This window comes from Pelobates fuscus, chromosome 7 (genome assembly GCF_036172605.1).
Source record: "Pelobates fuscus isolate aPelFus1 chromosome 7, aPelFus1.pri, whole genome shotgun sequence".
In the NCBI taxonomy this organism is placed as follows: domain Eukaryota; kingdom Metazoa; phylum Chordata; class Amphibia; order Anura; family Pelobatidae; genus Pelobates; species Pelobates fuscus.
In genome coordinates, this window is record NC_086323.1 from 27,062,032 (window position 1) to 27,083,337 (window position 21,306).

The window sequence follows — 21,306 nt, forward strand, 5'->3', positions numbered from 1 at the left end:
GCTGTGCTGCCCATTTAGGGGTGCCATTCTATATAAATGCTTAGGTGTTCTTGCGGGTTATTGATGGGGGTGCAGACAGTCTTGAAAAAAGATAGGCCCCTCCTGTGTTCAGCTTGGGACTACAGGTGGTCCTCATTTAGCACCCTACCTGTTTTACGACGGCTCGCACTTACTTGCCGTTCGTGGGGATTCCCTGCTTTGGTGCGCATGTCTATGTTCGGGGAAATTTCCCCGAACACAGACAAACGCACAAGAGCAGGGAATCCCTCTAATCTATGTTCGGGGAAATTTGCCCGAACATAGATTAGAGGGGTTCCTTGCTCTGGTGCGTTCGTCTATTTTCGGGGAAGTTTCCCCGAACATAAACAAACGCACCAAAGCAAAGAATTCCATAACTCCCCACTTACCGACCAATTCATTCTACGACCGGGTCGTAGGAACTGAACCTGGTCGGTAACTGAGGAGTGTCTGCGAGGTCCGCCACTGCAAAGCCAAATGGAAAACAAGCCACATTTTCTCTCAACAGAATACCATCCGATATTTTCCCTAAAATAAAAGCTGGACGGCAACGCTACCTGACCTATCTGTCCAGAGAAGCCCAGAGAGTTGGGGCAGCATTCTGTGTTTTTTTTTTTTTTTAAGTTACTTGGTGACTGCCACTCGGATGAACGAAAAACATGAAAAAAAATAAATAAATAAAAAAAATCACCATGGCTTAAACCTTCCCTAGTCCTTGGCACCAATTTACTTCTACAAATACAAGAATCATATCGAGCAGTATAAAACATGTTCAGATTTGGCACTGCAGATTGTTTGAGCTACACTCCCCATTATTTCCAGACAGTCTCAAATACCTGCATTGCCAAACCGACCAATCATCAAAATTAGTTTTATTTTAACACTTCATCATATTAGCTATCTCAAAATACATCAAATCACAGGAATTTCATTTATTTCAATAAATCAAAAAAAAAAAAAGTGCCATATACCCTCAGTTTGCATCACAGTTTTAATACTGGGACAGATTTGCAAACATGTATAAAAATAAACCTGTATGATTGTAGAATTAGTTTCTATGTAGACAACATATGCAGTGGTCCAGTACAATGGGTGGTACAAGAAGCTCACACTCACTGGATTTGAGATTTTTATTTTTCCCAGTATCAAAAAAATAAAAATAAAAAAAGAAATCTCACTGCAGCCTTCAATAGTACTGCAGTCCATAATTAGCCTGAAATATGACATTGGCATGCATTAGTAGATTGAATGGTTAGAGCTTTGTTTGAAAGTAAATACAGGGAAAAACAAAAACATTTTCTAGTCAACAGAATACACACTACGGGCACTTTTGTTCTGGCTGGGGGAGAGGGGTGGGCGCGGAATAGCCATAACATCTCAGCTCTTCAAAAATATTTTTTGCCTCTTATTTTCAAACTTGATATAATTTCTACTTGCTAATATCACAACCATAGCATGTCTCCAAATATTAGAGGATGTCTCCGATGATACCAGCAAATGAAAATGTATGTAAAGTTTGAAAAAGAGAAGATAGATGAAACAAAACAAAATAATTTGCAATTCAGTTTTTGATGCACTGCAATTTGTCGTTTAGTGAATACAGTTCTTGTAATACTTCTGGTCACTCCAACAAGCAATGAAATAAAAAAAAAAATGTACGTAAAATTTGAATCTGCTGTATATCTGACATACACAGATGACAATAAAAGCCTGATATTTTCCCTGTCCGCGTATTGGTAGAGCCTGTAGTGAGAATCGTTTTATATGACCTGTGGGATAAAAATGGACGGTACTAGTGGCTTCATGGCTTTGCAGACACCTCTAAGTGTGACCATGTTCCTTTGCCCATTAGTAGCCCCCATCGCAGCAGAACTTAATGGTTATAATTCGTCCATTCGTTTTCTAAAGGAGTCCCCGGTGAGTTTCTCCTGAGCATCCTTCATTCCCTGGACAACTGGAAGAGATACAGTATTCTAGTTAAACTCAACAACATAATTACAAACGTGTTAAACGGTCAGTCTGTTTTAGTGGTTACGATGCCAGTTGTAACTTGGCCTGTTTCCTGGTAATGGGGCGATCTGGGTCACGCTAGGTTCAGCAGTTCCTCTAGTCCTGGCTGTCACAACACCCAGCTTCTGCAGAGGCCAAAGGCAGTCAGCATTCATTGGCTGAGAATCACAGTTGACCACAACACTGTGCACACAATTATAACAGAATTGACATTAGCCAGCCTGGAACGCTTAGCCCAATGCTGCTGCCGGAGGTGCGATGAAATCTCTGGGAGCGGAGGGTTTAAACTCTGCTGCATTTCATAACCAAACACTACACATACAGACCCCAGGCACCATAACCACTTCAAACCAGGGAAATGGTCACAGTGCATGGAGTAACCCTTTAAATGTTACACCAATCGTCCATGGTAGCATATGGAAGTCAGTAATGTGTGCACTAAATAAAAGCAATAGAAACCGCCTATATCCTAGCAAATTAATAGACTGGGGCCCATTGATGGTCTGGAAAGTGCTTTGACACAGTGCATAATTAAAAATAGTCACAGAAAACAGACACCAATACGAAAGGTAGAGATATGTATAAAGTCCTACCATGTTCAGCAGTACTGTAGAAATACTTGTAACTTGGGTTTCCAGCGGTGTTTATTATCTCTGGACGAACAGTACCACTGGGGTCTGCAATGAAAGATTTAGAAATCACGCTTTAGGGAATATTACACACTGATCCTGTAGATTACCAGTTAGTCCCTCGGTCCAAGGCATTTCTTTACTCAGCATTAGCGAGTTTAATATAACAAAGTATTGTGACATTTATAGACCAGAACTCTAGGGAACTGACTTGCGTCACGTTACATTCGTCATTCACGATCTGCATTTCTGTGATCATCTTTTCCAATAATCGATACTGGTCAGGTATCACATCACAATCCAGTATTTCTGTAAAAAATGTCATTGCATGGGAAATAGCTGCATGTCAGGCATGGTTCTTAAAGAGGTAAGTGACTCTTGCGTTATACTGTATTTTGTGGTTTCCTGGCAGCTTAACCCCGTAACTCCCAGAATACAGTTTAAATGTTTTTACTTTCATCTACCTTGAGGAACAAAACCTAGCCACTCACCCTCATTTATACTCTAGGAATGATCGTCAGTCTGTAAGGGGAAACAAATGTCTCTGCCAAAAGCCCCTAAATACAGGCACCCAGACCATTTATTCTTCATTAAGTGGTGTGGGTGCAGCGACTCTGTCATTTTAACCCTGCAATGTAAGGCATTGTTAATAGATACAGCTAGGGTATGATTGCATGGTTAAGATGTCTGCCTAACAGCCACTAGGGGCGCTTCCCTTGTAAAAACAGACTCAGACTCAGTTCCCAATCAAATGCTGCTCCTAGAGCGTATTTGATTAGCACAGAGAGACAGTATGTGGCGCATGTGCACTGGACTCCCAATGCTTCCCTACTGAGAAGCATTGAATTGGCAGAGATTATCTGGACTGACTATCTCAGCAAAAGAAGCGCACGGCCAGGATGGAACCCGGCGCAGCAATAGAGTTATGGTAGATAAATCACTTTACGGACTTCTGTTTGGGGCGGGGTGTGTGTGCAATAGTCTAACTGGGCACTAAGACACTATAGGGTTAGTGTTCTGCTCACCCTCTGCTTCCAAACAATAAAGGCTCTCTCAATGGGATATACCAGCGGTTCCCAAACTGTGTGACAGGCACACAGGGTAGCCGCAAGTTATTTTTCTGGTGCTCTGCAGGACAGCCGGTAGGGATGGAAGGGAAAGAGGACCCGGGGGAGCTCTAACCTGCAGCTCCGCCGGGTTCTCCTTTCGCGAGCTTGGAACCGCGGCAACGCTCCGAATCTTGCGAGAGTGAACTCTAGCAGCTTCTGAGGCTGCTAGAGTTCATTCTCTCCACTGGGACCACCAGGGATTACAGGAAATTAAAAAAATAAATATAAATAAAGTATATATTTATTAACCCCTTAAAGACTGAGCCAAATGTACACGTTGTGAACAAAACAAAACGTAAACAAAACCTGGCATTTTACTGTCCAACCGTAATTCACCTCTTTCATATTCAATGCACCCCCCCTTATTATATATCATTTTATTCAGGGGAAACAAGGATTTCATTTAATATCAAATATTAAGCTTTGAAACATAATTTAATATGAAAAAAAATGGGAGAAAATAAGAAATGTTGTAATTTTTTTAGTTCTACATGACATTTTAACTGTCAATGTCATAATACTGTTTGCTTTTACTGCAATAAAATACACATATTTGTATTCAGAAAAGCCTCATGTGTAAAACAGTACCCCCTATGTACAGGTTTTATGGTGTTTTGGGAAGTTACAGGGTCAAATATAGCACGTTACATTTGAAATTGAAATTCGCAAGATTGGTTACGTTGCCTTTGAGATACTGTATAGTAGCCCAGGAATGAAATTTACACCCATAATGGCATACCATTTGCAATAGTAGACAACCAAAGGTATTGCAAATAGGGTATGTCCAGTCTTTTTTAGTAGCCATTTGGTCACAAACACTGGCCAAAGTTAGCGTTAATATTTGTTTGTGTGTGAAAAATGCAAAAAACACAAATTTTGGCCAGTGTTTGTGGCTACTAAAGAAGACTGGACATCCCCATTTGCAATACCATGGGTTGTCTACTATTGCAAATGGTATGCCATCATAGGGGTAATTTTCATTCTTGGGCTACCATAGGGTCTAAAAGGCAACGTAACAAATCTGGCGAATTTTAATGTGAAAAAAATGAAACACAAAACTTATATTTTACGCTGTAACTTTTGAAAACACCATAAAACCTGTACATGAGGGGTACTGTTGTAGTCGGGAGACTTCGCTGAACACAAATATTTGTGTTTCAAAACAGTAAAAAGTATCACAGCAATAATATCATCCGTGTAAGTGCTGTTTGTGTGTGAAAAATGCAAAAAAACATCACTTTTACTGGCGATATCGTTGTAATACATTTTACTGTTTTGAAACACTAATATTTGTGTTCAGCGAAGTCCCCCGAGTACAACAGTACCCCCCATGTACAGGTTTTATGGTGTCTTGGAAAGATATAGGGTTAGGCAGGTCAGGCAGGTCCCGCTAATTGTAATGAATTAAAATACCTAATTATGTAAACATAATATAAACATAATATATATATATACTAGGGATCGACCGATTATCGGTTTTACCGATATAATCGGCCGATATTCGGTATTTTCGGCAATATCGGTATCGGCCAATAGGGATACCGATATTGCCGATAATACCTCCCAGGACCGCCAGGCTCATTACAAGCCCGGCGGTCCTGGTGGGGGCGGGCAGCAAGCGTTTACTCACCTCCCAGCAGCTCCTCCAGCTCCCCAGTGTAAATCTCGCGAGACCCGCGGCCAGCTCTCACGGCCGCGGGTCTCGCGAGATTTACACTGGGGAGCTGGAGGAGCTGCTGGGAGGTGAGTAAACGCTTGCTGCCCCTCCTCCCACAGCTAAGCCAATGCCACTGGACCACCAGGGATTAACATATCCCCCCTCCCTGGCAAGGCAACAAGCAGGGAGGGGGACAACAAAAAACTAATAATAATAATTAAATATATATATATAAAAAAAAAATTAATATAAAAAAATAATAATTTAATAAAAAATGCCCCCTCACACATACACTCTTATTATACACATGCACTACACAAACACACTGTGTATATAATTCAGTGTGTTTGTATAGTGTGTATAATAATGTAGTGTGTTTGTATAGTGTGTGTTTATAATAATGCAGTGTGTGTTTGTATAGTGTGTGTGTATAATGCACACTACACAAACACACTGCATTATAAACACACACACACACACACTATACAAACACACTGCATTAGATACACACACACTATACAAACACACTGCATTATATACACACACACACTATGCAAACACACTGCATTATATACACACACACACTATACAAACACACTGCATTATATACACACACACACTATACAAACACACTGCATTATATACACACACACACACACTATACAAACACACTGCATTATATACACACACACACACTATACAAACACACTGCATTATATACACACACACACACACTATACAAACACACTGCATTATATACACACACACACTATACAAACACACTGCATTATACACACACACACACACACACACACACTATACAAACACACTGCATTATATACACACACACACACACTATACAAACACACTGCATTATACACACACACACACACACTATACAAACACACTGCATTATATACACACACACACACACACTATACAAACACACTGCATTATATACACACACACACTATACAAACACACTGCATTATATACACACACACACTATACAAACACTGCATTATATACACACACACACTATACAAACACACTGCATTATATACACACACACACTATACAAACACACTGCATTATATACACACACACACTATACAAACACACTGCATTATATACACACACACACACTATACAAACACACTGCATTATATACACACACACACTATACAAACACACTGCATTATATACACACACACACACTATACAAACACACTGCATTATATACACACACACACACTATACAAACACACTGCATTATATACACACACACACACTATACAAACACACACTATACAAACACACACTGCATTATATACACACACACTATACAAACACACACTGCATTATATACACACTGCATTATATACACACATTATACAAACATACTGCATTATACACACACTATACAAACACTGCATTATATACACAGTGTGTTTGTGTAGTGTGTTTATATAATTCAGTGTCTTTGTGTAGTGTGTTTATATAATTCAGTGTGTGTTTGTGTAGTGTGTTTATATATAATGCACACTACACACACTCTGCATTATATAAACACACTACATTCACTATACACACACTACACAAATACACACACTCTGCATTCCTTATATACACACACTACACAAACACGCATTTAGTATATACAGCATTCACTTTACACACACTGCATTCACTTTACGCACACTACCTACACACTACACAAACACTCTGCTTTCATTATATACACACTAGACAAATACACAATACACACTGCATCCACTATACACACTAGACAAATACACACTGTATCCACTACACAAACACACACTGCATCCACTACACACACTACACAAACACTACATCCACTACACACACACTACACAAACATACACAGCTCCCCTGTCTAAGCACACTGCATCCACTACACGTGGCATGTATATTTTGTGCATTTACCTTTAGAAATAGTTTTTATTTTCCAAAATGGTAAATGTACAGAATATCGGCAAATTATATCGGCTATCGGCCTAAAAGTTCACAGAATATCGGTATCGGTATCGGCTCTAAAAAATCAATATCGGTCGATCCCTAATATATACACACACACACCGGTAACCTTGACCGCTCTGACTGCCATACCCCTCATTTCCCCTCCACCACCAGCCACTACCACTCACACTACCCACACCTCACCAGCCCACTCTGTTCCGGCTTCCATCAAGAAAGATATTCTTGATGGAAAAGACGTCAATTTAATGTCCCTCCTCATAGCCTCCCAAGACGTCTTAGAGAATAGAGCTTACAACTACGGGGACATTTCCGTAGCCTTAAGAGCCAGAGACCCACGTTTGAATAAAAAAAACTCACCATCCCACAGTTTGTTATCGCATTCTGCACTTATCGCGATGTTATCTGCACGGTGTAGCCTCATAGGAGGGAAGAGCTTGCTTTATATATGCACAAGGTGGTTGATTTGGGCATCAAATATGGAGGGTCCTCATTTTACGATTACCACAAATCCGTTTCGGCCAAGGCAGCTACTCATCTGACACAATTCAATATCAGAATCGATTGGTGTCAGATAGATACTGAGTTATTCTGCCGTCATTTTGCTGGTCTGAGGCCCCCATCTTGTGCCTCTTGTGGTTCCACTTCACACTCCACCGATCTATGCCCTGGGGATGCAGACCCTTCCATGTCCACTTTTTCACCCCACCACTCCCTCACCCCACTCCCTAGACAGGAAGGTGTCCAGAAAGGCAAGCTGGGCAGGCCCATTGCCTTCTTGGGCAAGGCACAGGTGTGGAATAACTTTAACACTGGCATATGCAGCTACAGCGCATGAAGGTTGTTGCACATCTGCTCCATATGCTTCAGAGCACACACCAAGTCCATGTGCCCAACCCGTCTGACACCGAACAAATAAGCTTGTTCAGCACACATTTAATTATACGACGACACCACGTCCAGTTAATGGCACTTTCTCTTCGCAACCTTACTCATCTCGGGGGGCTGCTTACTTGCACTCCAAGTAATAAAGTGTAATTTGACATTTTTGTATCCTCCTCCTTTTCCTCCAGTTCATGGAATAGTTTCAGTCATACCAATGTATAATTTTGATGTAATTTGCCTACATTCTACTATTCCAGCATGTAGTGATGCATGCTTAAGCAATATAGATATATCTTAGACCTCATTCTCTACACCTCCTCTACTCAGCTGCTAACACGCTTTTATGCTCTTAAATTACAGGTCTCCTGCCGGGCTCCCCCTCCGGCACACCTTCAATCAGCCAGGACGCCATCATTCCTACGGCTAACCCTGGTTTAAACGAACTATTACTCCACGCACAAACACTGTCTCCCAACACCACTATCTCTTACGCTAGGACACTGACTATCTTTAACAAATTCACAGCAGAGTTTTGCTTACAAGGTGACCTTTCCATCAAAACCATGGTGGCTTTTGCCTCCTTTTGCCATTTACACCTTAAACTCTCTCATAATACCATCAAACTCTACCTCACCGGAGTACAACACCACATCCTCACTAACTTCCCTAACCATGCTCATTTTCTGTCTTCCTACCCCATTAAGAAAATCCTCAAAGGTATTTTCAAGGTCTCGGTCTCTCCTAGTACGACTTGGCTACCAATAGACGGTCCAATATTCTGGCTCCTAAGCGACTTATTGGACAAATCCCCGTTTGACCACAATACCAATTTAGTCATGAAATCTGCCATTTTTTTGGCCTCTTATGGGTTCCTCAGACCTAGAGAGAGTTCAAAGTGGTACGTCAAGGAGACACAGTACGATGCCTCAAACTTTCTTACTTAGAGAGTACACAACCATTTTGTACTCTCTTTGCCTTCTACCAAGACTAATCACTCTGCCTATCCCACTATCATTCCCCTCTTTCCTACTGAGAATTTGTGGTGCCCTGTACATGTTCTGGATATGCTCCTGCTTTCTCACCCTCACGCACTCACCAGATACTCCACTACTTCTACTCCAAGGACACCCACTCAGTACAGCTAAATTTATGTCACACATCAGACATTGTCACATTCTATTGTCTAGGTTAGGCTACAACCCAGCCTCCTTCTCTGGACACTCATTTTGCATCGGCACAGCATCATCAGCCTCTAGCACTAACATCATTAAGAGGCTGGAAATCCTCAATATACAACTCCTACATCCCTCGACCAGAAAGGGAGCTCAGGCAGGCTTTCAGAAATCTCGCAATTTAAACTTGCAATGAAGTGTGTTTACTTTAAATTCCCTTTTGCCCTCTTTTTTACAGGCCTACTCGTACGTTGTTTCGGCACACGTCAACCAACTTTGCTCCTTCTCTACATTCCATTAACAGAATAGAGATTCCGAGCACAAGTCGGAAGGCCAATTGGCCTGAATTTGTGGGAGGAGTTATGACCCTATATAAACCCTACCACCCTACTTACCTTTGCCGTTCAAGCTGTGTTGACCCCACCCACCTACACCCTCCTTTACACATTTCTCTTTGTGGGCCCTCTTTTTTACAGGCCTACTCGTACGTTGTTTCGGCACACCTCAACCAACTTTGCTCCTTCTCTACATTACATATATATATTATTTTTAATTTTTTTTACACTGATTAACTTTCTTTTATTTGATTTCCAGCCAGCAGGGGGACTGTCATTACAGGCAGTCCCCGTGCTGGCAATGCAGCAGCCAGCTAACCCGGCCATGTGCTTGTGAGGACCTCAGTCTCACATGGCCAGGGGGGAAACCGGAGGAGGCAGGATCCGCCGCGGGGGACTCCCAGGGATCCCAGGTGAGTCTCCCCAACCGCGATCGCCGGCGTGGGATCGGCGGTGACCGGGTAAGTAAGAAAAACCGGAGGGCATACTATTATGCCCTGCGGATTTAGAGCCGCTTAAAATAGGGCGTACTAGTACACCCTCCGGTTTTAAGGGGTTAAATTTGCCCTCCTACCCCCACACCACACAATAACTCCCCCCATACACACACACACTGTACCCCTCACACAACCTGCCCCTCCACACACACACAAAAGCACCCCTGTACACGTGTGTGTGTGTGTGTGTGTACGTACAGGGGTGCTTTGTGTGTGTGAGGGGTGCAGTTTTTGCATGAGGAGTACAGTGTGTGTGAATATATATAACACACACACACACACTACAGCCACTATCCCGGCACTACTGACACCATAACAACTGCAATGTAATGTAGTAGTTATTATGCCTGCATTGTTTCTTTAAATAATCTACCAGTAACACTCCCAAGATAAGGGGCCCAGTATATGCCGCAGTGCTGTACATATATACAGCCTAGAAAATTGTTTTGACTTGGGGTGCCTTGGAAAAATATTGAAATATTAAGGGCGCATTGAACCTAAAAAGTTTGGGAACCACTGGGTCATACTATTCCTGCAGTCAGGGAGGAAGGTGAATAGACTCTTCTATTTCACTATTAGCATTTCACTTACAGTCCAGAGAATGTTGAAGATTGCAACATCACTTTATAAATACCTTTACTTTAGAAATATAGGATTTAACTTTATTTCCCATATGTGGGCATTATCCTCAAACGCAGACATTCCTTTTACATTCTGTTGCCATTTTTTATAAGCTGCACTACTAGTAATGCCTTCAGGGTCGTACAAATACCTATAACCCGGTTATTCACCATTTTTGTCACACTGACTGTATGTGAGAAAAATAAATAATAATAATATATATATTTTTTTTGGTTTTATACGTATATTTTAGACCTTGCGTGGGATATTGCAAGATAAATGGCACTGACTAAAGTTTTTCATTCTCTAAAAATTACTATAAAAACATGAATGAATAAATAAAAATATACATGATTTTATTTGTTTTAACTTTGACTGAAAAGCAATCTGTGCAAAAAAATTTTTTTTTTCTTTTTACGATATCTTTATGTGCGAGCTATAAACCCCATTATTGAAATAAATTGTATGCTAATCTTTTTCAAACAAAAAGTGCTCGGGGGGGGGCGGGGCCAAGCAGCCGAGCTGAATGGTCGCACATTCTTTGAGCTCCTACAACGGAACCCACAAATAAACCACAAAAGACCCTAAAATCGAGTTATCCGCAACTGGGGAACCTCCCACGAGACATAAAACTTAATATGGGTCGCAAATCTAAAAAGATTAAGCCTGATAAGCCTCGGATGGGCTTGGATATCGGAGACATGCTGCGGCAGGCGAGCGGAACGACAAGGCCAAAGATGGCCGACCACCCGGTACTGTACTCTGACCTCTCAGATGATCTGTCCCCTGATGAGGAGAACGAGTATCCCCCTACGAACCCAAGGGCAGTACACAGGCACAGCGAACAAGACGGGACGCCAGTAACAGCGGCAGTGCTGAAGGCACTCCTGGCGGATGTCCAGAAGAGCATCCAAGCAGACGTCGCCTTGCTCCGCACGGACCTGCAAGGCCTTACGGGCAGGCTAGCAGTAGTGGAGGCCTCGTCCGACAGCCAAGCCCAACAGATAACCGCACTACAGGAGGCGGTCAGGGGACTCCAGCGACACAGCGAGCAGTCGGAGCGCCGCTTCTCTGCCTTCGAAGACTGGAGGAGGAAAAATAATATTAAAATAAGGGGCATCTTGGACGAAGTGCCGACGGCGGAACTACCGCACCTCCTAAGGCGCCTATTGGGCACTATCCTCAACCCACGACAAGGCAAACTAGTGGGTATAGAAGGATTCTTCCGGGTGCCAAAATCCCCACGAGCACCAGAAAAAGTGCCAAGAGACCTGGTCCTCCAACTGATGAGCGGGAAAGACAAAGCAGCGGTGATGGCGGCTGTTAGAAACCACACGCCATACAAATTCGAAGACATGTCTCTTACCTTCTTCCCGGACCTGTCGGGGAGCACGTTGGCTTGGAGAAGATCACTCCGACCGTTTACGACACTCCTCCAGCAGAAGCAGATTCTATACCAGTGGCGGCAATTCCGTACCCTACAGTTCCAACATGGTGGAATCAAGTTCCAGATAAGGGACCTCGAGGAGGCAAAGGCCGCACTGCCCACTCTTAACCTGCCCCCTGACGCTCTGACACCGGCTGGAGCAGGAGCGTCGACCCGCACTCCACACCAGTGGAATCTGGAAACGGTGATCCCCTTCTCCCCCAGACGCCTAAACAAGGGAGGATACACAGCAGCCACCACCTGAAGACACAGCTGTCCGATGCCAGGTCCACAAACACTGCCTAGGGCAGCAGCGAACTTTTCAGACCCCTCTGAACTTTACTGACTCCTTTGTTCATCCGTTCTATTTAACCTTTTACAAGTTTTGGTTTTAGCATAGATAGAGCATACACATATGGGAGTTCACTCACATACACATATATAGCGTACCCAAAGCTCGACAGGCTACCTTGAGCCGCACACATCCCCCCCCCAACAAGCCTCTGGCACCCGGTAAACGCAAAATACCTCCTTGATTAGCGCTAGGGGCACACAACAGTGAACCATGCAACATCTCTGCCCCCGAGTTAGAACCAGGGCACAGCACTACAGTGACAAACACTAGGGTATGGAGATCGACAGCCAGCAAGGAATCATTACACATAGCCTGCTACACATAATTCTATATCACAGCGATAATACCAAAAATTAAAAATGTGCTATGAATATGCAATTTATGCCAATGTTGTTCTTTGAATGTTCCTCAAACGTTTGGTATAGCTATTGTGGCATACCGAATTTATCTGTTAATATGTGCACAACATAAATAAAGAATTAAAAAAAAAAAAAAAAAAAGTGCTCAGAAGTGAAGGGGTTAAATGCGGTCAAGAAACAAATACCCCCTCGGATAACAAGGATCAATAACTATAGTTCCAAGTTTAACCTTTCAGATATTTTTATTAGGGTTGTGGGGGTGTTGCAAAAAGAGGAAAAAAATAATAATTGCATCATTCATCATAAGATCAATTGACCAGCACTGAATTATGAAATCTCTTAAGAGATTGAGAGTACAGCCAAGCTGTGCATGTGATCAGAGCTGTATTTACCGAGAGGCTAGCAAGGCATTTGCCTTGGGCGGCAAAAAAAAAAGTCTACCCCAAATGCCCAGGCAAATACCTTCTTAGCCTCGGTTTCCATGTGAGGGAGTGCTGATCTGTGAGCTCTTCTTACTCAGCTCCCTCGCATGGCCCTCGGTCAGCCCGCAAGCCAGCCTAGCAGCCTACTGGACCCCAGGTTAATTAAAATTAGGGGGTGCCAGAGTTCAGTCATGCCTAGAGCAGCACAAATCCAAAATACACCACTGCATGTGGTTTAGAAACACAGCACTGACATATTAAAGAGGTTCCTAATGCTATCTGTGTTTTGTAACTTACAAAGCTTTATTTTCAACTACAAAAATATTTTTTTTTGTCTATATCCCATAGGAGAGAATCGAATTGCTGCAAATCTTTGGCACACACACACGGACAGACACACACTGACAAATTATTACATGTTTATAATTAATCTAAGTTCACTCAGCCTTCCTACCTTTGAGAGTGCTAAAGTGGATCGGCCTTCCCTGGGGTCCAGTGGTTTGCCAGCTGGGGAAGAGTGGCGGCATACGGCCGGCTGTGCGTACTGGTGGCAGGCGGTGAGGTAGCAGTGATCTCCCTGCTCTGTTCCCAGGCTTCCGGCCCCGACATCACCAAGCGGCGTGAGTGAGATCCCAGCTACCTCGCCGTCCACCTACAATACGTGCAGCCTGCTGCCAGACCGCCTTGGAGGGAACGGGCACAATGCAAAATATTGATGAATATCAAGTATCCACCTAGAACTGAAACAAAAGTAGCAAAAATCGACCATTCCACTCACCCAGAAAAACTATTCTAGGAATGTAGCCACCGTCTGGGCTAAAAGCTTCATCTTTTGGCTCCTCTTCGTCCTATGGGAAGATCATACATTAAGAAAACCATTCAAGAAAAATATCTAACAAAAACATAGTGAACTCTAAACTTCCAAAGGAAAGCATTGATTCAATGATTTTCTATGTGACAGCTTTAATGCGTGCGTGGTGCTTGCTGCACATGCGCATTACGACCGGCCCATCGCAATGACGTCACGAGAGACGGAAACCTAGACAGAGCAGAGCTTTCAAAATCGGAGGTGGGAGGGACTTATTAAGTAGGGTCAGGGCAAAGTATAGCATTAGGAATACAGATTAATATTCCTAACATTATTGTGTTCCTTTAATGCATAGAATTACATTGTATTCTTTCCATGCTAAATTCTCTCCAGTTTTGCAGCTTTCTGCACATTAAGCCTGCCTCCTTAGCCATGCTCCCCCCCCCCTTTTACAACATTTTTCAGGTACGACAGCAGCCTCCCTACCCTACTCTGCAGCCTCTCGCCAAGTACTCAAATAAAAGGATGACCGTTCTTTTCTGCTCCCCCAAGCTGTAACATAGTTCAGTTCTGAAATAAATGCAAATATATGCAATTCTAAGATACCCTGAGGGTAACTGGTGGCCATCTTGATTTTAAAACCAACTTGCTGTGAAACATTGTTGTAGAGGGCCTAGCTGGGAAGATATATAGTAGATGTTGCATTGTTCTGACAAATTATTTGAAGAGGTTTGAATAATTGTGCACATTCCAATATGGCTGCCAAACCATGTGACCAATCAATGTCTGTTGTATTAAAGGGACACTATAAACAACACGACCACTACAGTTTAATGTAGTTTTTCTTGGCCAACAAGACTGTCACTCAAATGTAAACACTGCCTTTTCTGCTAAAAGGAAGTGTTTACATTGCAGCCTAATGTCACCTCTAGTGGCAGTCACTCAGACAGCCACTAAAACATTTACTGGTTGCGGTCCTGCAATCTTTCCAGGTCTAACGTTAAGCGTTTCTAAGCTCTGCATGGAAACGCTGAATGCTCTTGGTAGAGATGCAATGAGTCAGGGAATCTCTATGAGAAAATGCTGATTGACAAAGCACAGCAATTGCTGCGCATACACAATACCAACCAATGCTTCCCTATGGAGAAGCATCGAATTGGTTGAGAGCATCCTCACCGATTCTGCAAGGAGTGGTTGGTACGTGAGACCAGCACGCCTGGGAACGGGGTGGGGACCTGCATATGAATAGGATATACATCACTCTAACATTAAGAATATAGGTGTGTATTTCTAAAGCTAGAATGTTGTTTCAATGTTACGTTTAGGTCATAGTGTAACATCACACAGTCATTTCTATGTCGGTAGCAAAAATTGCTCTGGAGAAAAAGATGTATGGATATTGTGCAAAATCGGTTGCCCTACCTCACGATGGCTGTCAGACCACGTGATCCGTGATCTTTAAGTTGCAAAAGATGTAGTTTAAGGAGTTTTTGAATAGCCGTTTGATTTTGTAGGCATTTTGAAAAGGTAGAATAATCACAATCTAAACAAAAACAACAGGTCGTCCCAAAAACAATAGCAATATGAAACCATAAATTAAAAAACATTAGCATAATGAAGATTTGCATCTATGACAGGTGGATTTTCTCACCTCTACGTTGACCATCACAAAGTTATGTGACAATTCCGAAATTTCTTTGGACTCTGCAAATTTAGGCTTTAATGCTACATCATGGAACAGAAAAAATAAAATAAAAAATGTATTACGCATTGATATACACAGTGTTTAAATGGAGGCTCTCCAGGACGAATAAAAATATCTACAATAAAAAGAGGGAAACCGTAATCACCTTTACAAGCTCCACACCAGGTCTTATGGATCAGAACCAGGATTGGTAACCCACTGCAAAAAGAGGGACAGGAAAAGAAAATCTATAGAAGTAATGACAAACCATTACACAATTATTTACCATGAATTTCTGCCAGGCTCAAAGACGGTTTGAAACACAACAGGAAATAACTGACAGTTAGGCAACACGGATCTAGTGCCTGAAATTCAACACCCAGCAATTTTACAACGCAAAACAAAATATCTTCCATTATCAGAGCATGAACAAGGAACATTCTGAACGAATTCCAAAGCTTAGGCCATAACTGATACAGTGTAAAAACTCACCAGATCAGCATGTTACACGTTCAGTTACACTGGGCTAGTAGTTGAATATTGGGCTACAATATTATAGTAGCAGGCAGTAATTTATGCTTGCCACAAAATTGACTAAATTTGTGAACTCAAAATCACTACTGCATGGCCATAATATCTGCAATTGGATGAAAAAAAATGTAAATGCTGGACTTATAATAGCCATACCTGTTTGCAGCCTCAAGTTTTCCATCTTCAAGTGTTCTCCAGTGAATGTGATCCCCGAAACCTAAAAACACGGAGAACAGGTTTTCATACAAATCCATTAAGAGAGAATGTCTACAACATGATTAAACAACCAAAAACACAGTGCTTTCATAAGGAGGCATACATAGAGGCAAATAGAGTAACCCTTGCTGTGCTTGTCCGTCCACGCCTGTCAAATTTAAAAAATAAAACCAACTATAGTTAAAACTTGCCGCCGTTCCTGCGCTGACGCCAAGTTCTTATTGCAGCCCACTCCTCGCCAGCGTGCCAGCGTACAATACCCACAGAATTACGATTAGCCTCCAGGAACTACTGTTGCACGTAGAGACTCCAGGCACCATCACCACTTCAAATCACTGAAGTGTTCGTGGTAATTGTAGTAGCCCTTTAATTACTTTGGAATGCAGGAAATGCTAAGACTAAGGTTTATTCTTTCATTAGCATGCTAATATAATGAATGATCACATCTAAAACTACACCAGAATTCTTTAAATAATAAAATAAAAAAACATTTGTTGAATATACAACAATGACAAGTTTTGTCTAAACAACTGAACTGCAAACCAAATCACAACATTTAATTATTTTCTTTTCGATTTGACAGAATTGCAACATTTAATTAAGGGAACACTCCAAACAACATAATCACAACAGCCGGTTGTAGTGGTTATGGTGACAGGAGTATCCTCGATCCCTCCTAGCTTTAGAATGGTTTGATAACTTGAGTAATGCTGGGTACCCATTGCCCCCTCCCCTGGTGCTCAAAGCCACTGGGAGCTTCCATTAGCTCTACTTTGCTGCCATTTAGTGCCAGTTCATTGGCTGACATTGTAAGCCAAGCATCCTCGGCCAACAAGCCTGGCACTGCCTAGCCAGGTTTAGCTTAGTAAACAGGAGCATCCGGCAGCAAAGGAGGTGGTAGCAGGCACCTGGCGGGACCCATATAAGGTGCCCAACCATTCTCAAATGGGTTGACTACTTACTCTGCGAGGGCACTGCTGTCACTATAACTACTACAGCAGGTCGATTGTGGTTTAGGTTATTTAAAGTGTTCCTTTATAAGGCTGCTCTGGAAAAATGATCAAATGCAAATATAGTCACAACTGCATTCGCTTTTCAATTTACTAAAATTCACAGGGTTATGCACTTAAGTGAGAAATGTAAAGAATTCAAAGAGCATTTTAAAAATTGGGTCAAATAATAGACTTGGAAAAATTCAGAATTAGAAGTCACTTATGTGTTCAGTGTGGCTATACGTTTACGTTTTAGCCTTGCATTTGAAATTCACCTTGAATTACTAGAATTAGGGATCGACCGATTATCAGTTTTGCCAATATTATTGGGCGATATTCCGATTCTTTGTAAGTATCGGTATCGGCCAATAATCACCGGCAATACTGATAATGAATGAGTGGGGACTATGGGATGGGGGTGGTTGAACACTATGGGGAGGGGAGATGGAAAGGAACACTATGGGACAGGGCAGGGGGGAGGAACACTATGTGACAGGGGAGGGGGGGAGGAACACTATGGGACAGGGGAGGGGGGGAGGAACACTATGGGACAGGGGAGGGGGGGAGGAACACTATGGGACAGGGGAGGGGGGGAGGAACACTATGGGACAGAGGAGGGGGTGGTGAAGAACACTATGGGCCAGGGAAGAGGGGGGTGAAGAACACTATGGGACAGGGAAGGGGGGGGGGGGTGAAGAACACTATGGGACAGGGAAGAGGGGGGGTGAAGAACACTATGGGACAGGGAAGGGTGAAGAACACTATGGGACAGGGAAGAGGGGGGGTGAAGAACACTATGGGACAGGGAAGGGGGGGTGAAGAATACTATGGGACAGGGAAGAGGGGGGGTGAAGAACACTATGGGACAGGGAAGAGGGGGGGTGAAGAACACTATGGGACAGGGAAGAGGGGGGGTGAAGAACACTATGGGACAGGGAAGAGGGGGGGTGAAGAACACTATGGGACAGGGAAGAGGGGGGGTGAAGAACACTATGGGACAGGGAAGATGGGGGTGAAGAACACTATGGGACAGGGAAGAGGGGGGGTGAAGAACACTATGGGACAGTGGAGGGGGTGAAGAACACTATGGGACAGGGAAGAGGGGGGTGAAGAACACTATGGGACAGGGAAGGGGGGGTGAAGAACACTATGGGACAGGGAAGGGGGGGTGAAGAACACTATGGGACAGGGAAGAGGGGGGGTGAAGAACACTATGGGACAAGGAAGAGGGGGGGTGAAGAACACTATGGGACAAGGAAGAGGGGGGTGAAGAACACTATGGGACAGGGAAGAGGGGGGGTGAAGAACACTATGGGACAGTGGAGGGGGTGAAGAACACTATGGGACAGTGGAGGGGGTGAAGAACACTATGGGACAGGGAAGAGGGGGGTAAAGAACACTATGGGGCAGGGGAGGGGGTAAAGAACACTATGGGACAGTGGAGGGGGTGAAGAACACTATGGGACAGTGGAGGGGGGTGAAGAACACTATGGTACAGTGGAGGGGGGTGAAGAACACTATGGGACAGTGGAGGGGGGTGAAGAACACTATGGGACAGTGGAGGGGGGTGAAGAACACTATGGGACAGTGGAGGGGGGTGAAGAACACTATGGGACAGTGGAGGGGGGTGAAGAACACTATGGGACAGTGGAGGGGGGTGAAGAACACTATGGGACAGTGGAGGGGGGTGAAGAACACTATGGGACAGTGGAGGGGGGTGAAGAACACTATGGGACAGTGGAGGGGGGTGAAGAACACTATGGGATGGGACAGTGAAAGGGGGGGGTGAAGAACACTAGGGAGGAGAGAGGAACATTAAGGGAGGGTATGGAAAAAGAACACTGGGGTGGGGGGGGCACTAAAAGAGAAGGGAGAGGAACAGGGGTGGGCACTAAGAGACAGGTAAGGGGTGGGGAGGAGGGGAGTTCCTACCGCACATATTTACACACAAACACCCACACTGCATCCACTACACAAACACACTGCATTTACCAATCAAATACTCTCACTGCATCCACTACACACACATATAAATATTCTTGAAAACATAAAAAAAATCTGACTGGCATGTATATTTTGTGTATTTACCACTTAATTAAAAAAAAAAAAAAAAAAAAAAAAAAAGATTTGCAAAAATATAAAAAAAAAAATACGGTAAATGTACAGAATAATCGGTAAGCTATCGGCCTAAAAGTTCACAGATTATCGGTATCGTTATCGGCTCAAAAAAAATCTATAGAATTTTTGTTTTTGGGGGAGGGGTGGGGCAATACAACCATACTACACTGCTGACTTTTTATTCACCCTTTAGTGAAAAACACTGACACTAGTGTTTACCAGGTTTTATACCTCTACATGGGGTAAAGTCTGAATTACCAGTAAAAATAAATAAAAAGCAGCAATATTTTCAGTTTGCTTATATTATTGACCAAATATTCACAGTTTAGTGAATAACTCTACAGGTGATTTATTTTTTAAGTGTTTTTAAAGAGTAATCAATATGCATGCCAACAATTCATTTTAAAGACAGCATGCAATGTTCAATCCAGTAATAGCTAATTTTTGGTACTCCAAGAGCCATATGCTTCTCTGTTGGACAGTAGACAAGCAGCAATAATCTCACAGCAGGTGTAGTGGATAAAAGGTGAGTTGGATTTTTTTTTAATATTTCCAAAGAGGCGCTCTTAGTCTAAGTAAAAAAAAATGTTTTAAAAACAAACACTAACATAAAAAATAAATATATTTATGTTAGAGTGCTCTTTTAAAAGGTGCCCATACAGAGAATGGCTTTGCCCCCACCTGGGGAAAAATAAATCTATGGATACCCATACATAGTGCCAAGGCATTTTAGCCATCACTGGCTTAGCCCCAGGGTCCCCCCATTTTCTAAGATTATATTCTTTATAACAAGATTGCCACCTTTGGGCCCCATCCACACTTGCACTCTGTAAATGTCCTATAGAACTATCTTAAAAAGACTAAATCATCCAAAAGCTCACCTGGACTTCAGGTACTCTAGATAGAGGAGGACAAAATATAAACCTCCAGCTATAGCAGAACTACAACTCCCATGATGCTTTGGCAGTGTCTGCAACAGCTGGTACTACTTTTTGGCTTTCCCCAATTTCTATGGCCATTTATTACCCTCCCCCACCCCGACCCCCAAAATGACCCTTTCCCACATTGTTGCTCATACAGTTTGGTTGTAAAACCCCTCTCTGCCTAACACCAAGAAAGAACATACCCCGGCCTAGTCCTTCCTCCGCCGACACCAGGAAGGTCCCCAGTACCAGCAGAAGGACGCCGGCTGTGAGCACAGCTAGATCCCGAGACACACACACCATGTCAGGCTCGAGCAGGGGAATAGTCCGGGGAAGTGATGTGAACCGGATGGAGGCGGAACAGAAGTTGAAATGGCCGCCCCCTGCCTGGGGGTAGTGTTTTCGGAGGCGCACTGCTAAACAGCTGGAGATCTCCTGGTGGAGAAACACTGGTAAGGATCCAGGAAATCCAAACTACATCCAAGGATTCTGAGCCAGGAGTTATCCTGGGGCAACGTTCTAAACCTGGATCAATCCT

The 21,306-nt window shown here is 43.1% G+C and overlaps 1 protein-coding gene across 1 annotated transcript; it reads right to left on the reverse strand.

The window, feature by feature from the left end:
* Positions 1-1,866: 1,866 nt before the first annotated feature.
* TXNDC12 (thioredoxin domain containing 12) lies at positions 1,867-21,136 on the reverse strand. The gene is made up of 7 exons (XM_063427820.1): positions 20,972-21,136; positions 16,676-16,736; positions 16,155-16,207; positions 15,956-16,029; positions 14,275-14,344; positions 2,622-2,705; positions 1,867-1,972 (listed from the first exon to the last, which is right to left on the reverse strand). Exons 1-7 carry the CDS (start codon positions 21,069-21,071, stop codon positions 1,899-1,901), a joined length of 516 nt encoding a protein of 171 aa, XP_063283890.1. The 5' UTR covers positions 21,072-21,136; the 3' UTR covers positions 1,867-1,898.
* Positions 21,137-21,306: the final 170 nt, after the last annotated feature.